Genomic DNA, 7,618 nt, shown 5'->3' on the forward strand with positions numbered 1-7,618 from the left:
CCTTCTTCTGCCCCCCACTTTCTGGCAGGACCTGGAGAGCAGCCACAGGGTGAAGCCCATGAGCAAACGGAACCCTCTCAACAGCCAGACGGCGCTGCTCCTGGGGGCAGGTGAGTCCAGGAGGGCCAAGGCTGGGGGGGCATCACCCAGAGTGCCAAAGAGTCATCACTGCTCACCAGGCTGCCCTCTCCTTCCTAGGCCCCGCAGCCCTGACTTGTGCTGAGATCCTTCGCCAGGAGGGCTTTACTGGCAGAATTGTCATGGTGACCCGGGAGAACCACCTGCCCTACGACAAGACGAAGCTGAGCAAGGTCTCTGAGGGGCCTGGGGCATGAGCAGTGGGGCTCATCATACCTGAAAACGCTGAGGGTGGGAAGTCTCTTTGCCCCTCATTCATTACACCAGGGATCACCCAAGGTTTTCAGGGGGCCCAGACTTTCAGCTTTTGTTTTTTACAATGAGGATGTCTCTAGCTTCCATAGAAGGAAAGTTATGGGGCAAGAGGTGGAGGCACTTTGGAAGTGATTTCTGAGAGCTGATAGGGTGGTGTGGCTGCCTTGCCCATTTTTCCTTGCACAGAGGATCAGTATGGTGGGATCTGCCCACCCAGGACCAGCAGGAAGCACTGGCCTTCTCTGGGCAGGCATAAGGTTGCCCGGGTGCAGGGTAGGCATGACAGTCGTTTAACTGTGTACGATGCCACATTCTGCATGGCAGACGTTTTGTGGCTGGTGCCTAAGGCACTACCTGTGCCCACTTGCCCAAAAGGATGGGCACCCCCTGTGCCACATGATGGCATTTTTATACTGCCCTTTAGCAGGAAGCCCACCACTTTTTCAATCCCCTGCCTTAGAAGACTGCTGGGCTGGGGAGAGATGAGCTGGGTGCTCCCAGTCTTCCACGGTGTCTTCTCCCAGGCAGCTTTGGAACTCCCCGCCGATTGAAGCCAGACAGGCTCCCTCTTTGCAGTCTTTCCACCAGCAGGTGAAGTCCTTTGGTTGCTTTTTAATGAAAGGCCTGGCGCTGTGAAGTTTTTATTGCAGGAATTTGTATCTTTTAATAGGTTATATAGATCCATCGATAGGTATAGTTTTAATTCTATAGTTTAGAATTAATTAAATGAAAAAAACTAAAATTAAGTGTTTTTAAATTATTGTTTCCCCCCAGTGTTTTTAGCTGTAAGCTGCCTTGATTCCATGTCAGGGGGGAAAGGCAGAGTATAAATAAATATAAAACAACAAAAATAACACTGGTATAAAGCAGGTCTCCTTCCTTTGCTGTTCATAGCTATTGGGTTCCAAAGCAACAGACATCTACCTGCGGTCTCAGAGCTTCCTGGATGCTCACAGCATCGAAGTCTGGATGGAGAAAGAGGTGAGTGGTGTTGCCACCTGTGAGGGGAGGGGGGAGATTAGGACACTGAAAGGAGGACCCCCCCTAACATGGATGATGCCACACAAACCCCTGCACCTTTGCGTAAGGAGGGGGTCTCATGCCATGCAAAATGGGGTGCCCCCATTTCAGAACAATGGAAAGGACAGAAAGGCAGGATGAGGAGGAGCTAGCAGTGCTGACCCTTGTCCTGCAGGATGAGGCTTTTCTTAAAGCCCAGGCCATTTAAGGACTGTGGTCAAAGGGTTAACGAAGGATGATGTTAATGGCAGATTTAGTTCATGGGGTGGACTAGATGACTCTTGGGGTCCCTTCCAACTCTACTATCCCCCATCCCTCCATCACAGTCCCACTTCGGGTCCTCTCTTTGGCCTGGCTGCAGGTGGCGTCTCTGGACCTGGATGGCAAAAGGGCAGAGTTCAGTGATGGTACCTGGCAGACCTACGACCACCTGCTGATTGCCACGGGCAGCAGGTAGGCACTGCCTCCTCCCAGGCACAAGGGTACAGTATTGCGCCCAGAGCTCAGAAACTGCTCGCGCTACTGAAATTCCCCATTGCAAAACGTGCCTAGAACAATGGGAGTTTTGAACGCTGCCCCGATCATAAGCCAAGCCATCCTGCTCAGCCCCATCTCCTCTTGCCCCCCGTTTCAGTCCCAGGCGTCTCCAGTGCCCAGGCGCCAACCTCCAGAACGTCTGCGTCCTCCTCACCCCTGAAGATTCCAGCCAGATCCTGTGCTTGGCAACGGGCAAGAGGGTGGCGATTGTGGGAGCGTCCTTCATCGGTATGGAAACACGCTCAGTTTGGGTGGGCCTGGCAAGCAGCAGGGGGGAAGGCAGGGACAGAGCAGCTGCAGGAGCCTGGCTCTAAGGAACCTTCTGTGAAGCAGGTCCCTAGGAGCAAAGAGACGCAGCTGGCCTCTCCCCCCTGCACCCCCTCCCCAAAAAGACCCCCGAGTGAGGACCTCCTCTCCTCCTTGCAGGCATGGAACTGGCCGCCAGCCTCGTGGGCAAAGCCGCTTGCATCGAGGTGATTGAGAAGGCAGAGTGCCCATACTACGCAGCCCTGGGCTGCCAGGTGGGCCACGTGGCCATGAAGGTGAGCAGCCCAGGCATGGAGCCAGAGGGATTTCTAGAGAGGGAAGAGGGGGGAGCTCAGGGCCAGAGAGCCTGCTTGGCATACTCTGATGGTGGATTGGACTTTCCTCCCCCCACACCCCCGAGGCTTGGTTAGGAGGTGGCATTTTCTGGAACCTGTGACGCCCTCCCAGAGCCCCCCAGTGTAGTACCTGCAACCCAGGAGAAGGTGCAGGCTGCCTGCCCTCCCTGGGTGCTCCAAGGCCAACACCTGTGTCTCCTTCCACCTCTGCAGATGCTTCAGGTGCAGGGAGTGAAGTTCCACCTGCAGGCAGATGTGACAGAGCTGCAAGGCGAAGGAGGAAAGGTCTGTGAGGGGGGGCAGGGGCTGAGCTCAGCGACCACAAAAGTGGGAGGCTGAGGGCTTGGCAGGTCCTCAAATCACAGCTGCCTTCCTCCTCTTCCTTCCCTACCCCCAGGTCACGCAGGTCCTTCTGAGCAGCGGGCAGGTGATCCCCGCAGATGTGGTGGTGGTGGGAATAGGTGAGTTGAAGGGTTGGGCTGTATGGAGGGAGCGCTGTCCCCCATGAGCAGCAGGGCAGGCAGCCCAGGCTCTGTACCCCACATACGGGGATGCTGGTGTTTTCTCCTCCCCCCACACCCAAAAAAGCTGGAAGCCCTTTGCACTCTCTGGCAACAAGGTGCAGTGCTCTTGCCACCCACCCATTGCAGAACTGGAATGATTTCTTTCTTTCTCTGTATGTTTCTATTCATTTTTCAACAATATTATCTAGGCACAGAATAATAAAAGTATCTTCAGCGGTACAGCAGATGTCAAGGCAATAAGCAACTATTTTACTTTTAAAAGACAACTGAAGGTGGCTCTGTTTAGGGAAGTTTTTAATGTTTGATGCTGTGTTGTTTTTAATATTTGGTTGGAAGCCGCCCTGAGTGGCTGGGGTATAAATAATAAGTTATTATTATTATTACATATCCTTTGCTATTTTAGCTACAATGATTTCTAGCATGTCATGCCAGTTGTTCAGAGCCCAGCAGGGTCACAATCTTGGTCTGAAAGGGGGAGCTTAGTGTTCCCCTCAAACAAGCAAATCAGTAAGGACACACACAGAGAAAAAGAGAGAAAATAATTTGTAAGTCACATGGCTTGGCAAGGAGGGATCAGGCCAGGGCTTCAGCAATGCCAGGCTAGAGGCCAGGGCAAAGCACTTTGGTGCCAGCTGGGCAAGGCCACCACCTCACTCCCCCCTCTCACCCCCCAGGAGTGACCCCCAATTCCAGCTTCCTTCAGGACAGCTCCATTGTGCTGGACCGCACAGGTGCCGTCGTCGTGGATTTGGTAGGTGGAAGATGCAGAGGACCCCCCCGCCCTCTGCCCCCTCCCCATCTCACCATCTCCTTTGCCTCCTCAGTTCATGCAAACCAGCGCCCCCTCTGTCTTCGCTGCTGGGGACGTGGCCTCCTTCCCCGTGGCTCTGCTCGGAGGGAAAAACACCAACATCTGCCACTGGCAAATCGCCCAAGCCCACGGTAGGCACTGCAGGAGTGGGGAAGGAATGTGCGCACCCCTCAGGGCAGTCCCCTCGGCCCAAGTACAGCGTTTGCAGAATTAATTGCCCAGAGCCTAGAGCTTGCGTGTGTTTCTTCTTAAAGAAACATCAGGTTTCTAGTCCTTACTGACCGCAGAGAATAGAGGATTGCTTTCTTGAGGAAGGGGCGAGCAGGAAAAGAAAAAGCCAGAAAGGGGTGGGGGCAGCTATCCCTGCTCAGTCGCTGTGTCCTCAGAGTGATCCCTAGAGGACTGACCACAGCCCCCCCCCCATCCTTCCTCTGAGGGCTGTTCCCCACTTCTCCTTCTCCCCCCCAGGCCGCGTGGCTGCCCTCAACATGCTGCAGAGGCAGGAGAAGCTGCACACGGTGCCTTTCTTCTGGACCAAGCTGCAGGCCAAGAGCATCCGTTACGCAGGTAGGCGAGGGGGGCGGGGCACACACCAGCCTCCTGCCCCAAAGCCGCCAGGAGGCAGAGGCAGAGGAGCCAACCAACTGGCGGTGCCCCATAATCCCAGCCCTTCATCTGTAAGAACCCAGTCATTTAGTGTGGCAGCGCCTACACTTTGGAACTCCCTGCCCATTGATATCAAGCGGGAGCCTTCGCTGTACTCATTTTGGCACCTGCTAAAAGCATTCTTGTTTAGAAAAGCTTGTCCAGGTGCTTAGAGAGTTGAGGTGATTTTTAACCTGTTTTAACGTTTTAACTTTTGTATGTTTTAAAGTACTGCCGCACTTTTTCCTTCATTTCCTCATTTTTATCTTTTAATAAATCCACTTGGCTGTCTGGGTTTTTTTAGTCTAGCTCTGTATGAATTTTATGAAATATAATAGTAGTTTTCTTATTTATACCCCACCCATCTGGCTGGGTTTCCCCAGCCACTCTAGGCGGATTCCAGCAAAATATAAAAACATAATATCTGCATAAACCACCTAGAGAATGCCACCCTAGAGCTGTGAGCCTCGTGTCCAGGAGGGGTCTCAGTCCTCTGCCAGCTCCCTGCCAACTATCCTGTCGGATCCCAAAACTTTGCTCCCTCTTGCCTGACAGGCTGTGGGATCGGCTACACCGAGACGGTGCTCAAGGGAGATCCGAGCCAGGAGAAGTTCCTCATCTTCTACATCAGGTGAGTCAAGAGCTCCGCTTGGTCATGGGGGGAGCCGAGCAGGGGCCCCAGTTGCCAGTGCAGAAGCCCCCATGCCCAGCGCTGCAGAGAAGCAAGTGCCGTGCTTTGGATTGGTCGCCTTTCTGGGCTGCTTTCCATTCAGATGAAACCCAAAGCGGCTCACAAAACAATGAACAACAATAACAGAACAAGTACAGCACAAACCATTTAATTAATAATCAGTAAAACAACAGCAATTTATGAAATTCGGTCAGCAAAACGGAACCTAAAAAATAAGCGGAACATCAGAATTACAGCATAAGGCATATTGTATGATTTCTAAATTGGCAATATAGCATTTTCTGATCGATAAAACAGTATTTTCTTTGGGTGGGGGTTAAGGATAGAGCGTTAATGCTGGTGATGCTCCAAACTGTCTTAAGGCAGGGGCAGATAGATCCCTTTTCTCCCCCCACCCCTCAGGCTGATGTGCTTTCTAACTCCTACTGCATGGAAGGGGAGACAGCAAGGGGGGTCCCCTAAATGCTATTGGTCAGTGGTCAGGGATGATGGGAGTCCATTGCCACCTTGCGGGGGAGGGGTGGCAATCCTGCCCTCTTACTGTTGGGCCTGACAGGTTCAGAAAGAGCACCTCTGCCGAAAGAAACATAGAACTGCAGAACTGGAAAGATCCCAAGAGTCATCCTGGCCGACCCCCTGCGATGAAGGAATCATGCAGGGCTCATTCCGCTCTGGGTGGGGCGGGGCAGAGGCTTGTCAGAGTGGCACCCGTCATTGGGGGCGGGGGGACATTGCTGCTGGCAAGTCCCAGGTTCATTCCTCAGAATCTCTCCTTAAAGGCAGGTCAGGCAGCAGGGGCTGATGGGAAAGATCCTGGGGGGGGGGCCATCCTAACCCAGCCCTCTCTCTCCCTTGCGCAGGGATGGCATTGTGACTGCAGTGGCCAGCCTGAACTTTGACCCCATGGTGGCCATGGTGGCTGAGATCCTTTACTCGGGGAAGATCATCACCAAGGATGAGGCAGAGTAAGTTGCGTCAGGGGTCCCCCCCAAAAAACCCACAGGTGCTGACCCTCACCAGGGCCACGCTTCCTCTGTTTGGGTGACCCCAGCCATCTTGTTTCCTTTCAGGGCGATGAATGAAGAAGCCCCACCAAAGAAGGCCTAACCTCTCTCCCCACCCCATGTCAGGATCGGGGCCAGGGAGAGGCCATGAGGCTCCTAGCCCTGCTGAGAAGAGAGAGGCTGGATTTGACCCTATCAGGCACTGGAGCTTCTAATTTTTGCCTAGGTTTCTCACAAACGTTTGAAATTCCGATCTAAGCTGTCCTCTCTGCTAGTGTTGAAGGCTAAGAAAAAGTGCCTGAGCCGAGCTGCCTCCAGGTGTCCCACCCTCCTTCCAAGCAGGCCCCCCATACCATGTTTTTTTTTGGGGGGGGAGAGAAGGGGCTGCAGCAGCTTACGGGTGGAGCACCAGCGTCATCTCCAGGGAGGGGCTCTGCTCAGACCCCTGAAGAACATCTGCCGGCCTGTGCAGACAACACTAGATTCTGTGGAGAGGAGGCAGCTGCCTAGTTGGTCTTGCAAAATGTAATATTTGTTCTGATATGATGAAGGCCTTTGCCACTTTTGTTCTGAATTAACTGTAGCAGCGTTCATAAACAGTTTGTCCAAAAGAACTCCAGGTGAGAGCCTTTAATGTAATAGGATTTTTGCAGGTGGATCCCCCTTAAGGAGATTTGACAGACACCCCCACTAAGCCCACACCTCCTCAGATGGCGAGAGGCAGGGAGTTCCACTCCTGGCCAGCAGAGGGTGCCCTTGCCCCAGCTCTGGCCAGCTGACTTCCTCATTGACTGGAGGTTCCCTGGGACCCGGGCAGAGGGGAAAGCGGCCCAAGGCAGGCCCTGCCCTCCCACTTGGCTCCCCAATTTCTCAGCTGCAAGTGTCAGGCAGGGCTGGGCCATCCCAGGCAGAAGGACTTGAGGAAAGGTGAGATTTTGTTGCATTGCAGGGGATTGGACTCGATGACCCTGGGGGATCCCTTCCAACTCTATGATTCTACGACTAGTTTGGGGGTGGGGAAGCCTCTGCTACAGAACCCTCTTAAGGAGGGAGGAGAGGAAGGACACCTCACAAAGAGCGGCTCGGCATCAGTATTGCACAGGAGGGGTGACACCATGTGCCCTGGAAGGAGCTGGGGGGGCCACTCTGGTGGGGCAAAGGCTGAATCCCTGCCAGGCAGCTTCCAAGGAGAGACCCCTGAGCTCAGAGACAGAACAGCTGCTTTGCATGCAGTAAAGGTCCCAGGTATAAAACTCCAGGGAGTTCTTCCTAGGACAGACCTTTGAGGGCCAGGCAGGAGGGAGGGAGGGGTGTCCCTCTGCTTCTGCAGCAAGAGAGAGAGTCTCTCTTTTAGATGTAGGAAGGACCCTGCCCCCCCCCCAATAACCATT

The 7,618-nt window shown here is 53.8% G+C and overlaps 1 protein-coding gene across 5 annotated transcripts in view; it reads left to right on the forward strand.

Moving 5' to 3' along the window:
* The window catches only part of LOC310695567 (apoptosis-inducing factor 3-like), a 30,274-nt gene extending 23,433 nt beyond the window's left edge, over positions 1-6,841 (forward strand). For all 5 annotated transcript variants that reach the window (XM_083480198.1, XM_083480199.1, XM_083480196.1 and 2 more), the window contains 14 exons: positions 29-110; positions 199-311; positions 1,288-1,374; positions 1,775-1,866; positions 2,048-2,178; positions 2,377-2,492; positions 2,766-2,837; positions 2,950-3,013; positions 3,751-3,827; positions 3,901-4,018; positions 4,356-4,454; positions 5,088-5,163; positions 6,084-6,188; positions 6,294-6,841. In XM_083480198.1, the coding sequence (XP_083336324.1) occupies positions 29-110; positions 199-311; positions 1,288-1,374; positions 1,775-1,866; positions 2,048-2,178; positions 2,377-2,492; positions 2,766-2,837; positions 2,950-3,013; positions 3,751-3,827; positions 3,901-4,018; positions 4,356-4,454; positions 5,088-5,163; positions 6,084-6,188; positions 6,294-6,330 (1,269 nt within the window). In that variant the 3' untranslated portion in view covers positions 6,331-6,841. The remainder of the gene's footprint in view (positions 1-28; positions 111-198; positions 312-1,287; positions 1,375-1,774; positions 1,867-2,047; positions 2,179-2,376; positions 2,493-2,765; positions 2,838-2,949; positions 3,014-3,750; positions 3,828-3,900; positions 4,019-4,355; positions 4,455-5,087; positions 5,164-6,083; positions 6,189-6,293) is intronic.
* The last annotated feature ends 777 nt before the right edge of the window (positions 6,842-7,618 follow it).

Source organism: Podarcis liolepis (assembly GCF_965112155.1).
Source record: "Podarcis liolepis genome assembly, chromosome: 16".
Lineage (NCBI taxonomy): Eukaryota > Metazoa > Chordata > Lepidosauria > Squamata > Lacertidae > Podarcis > Podarcis liolepis.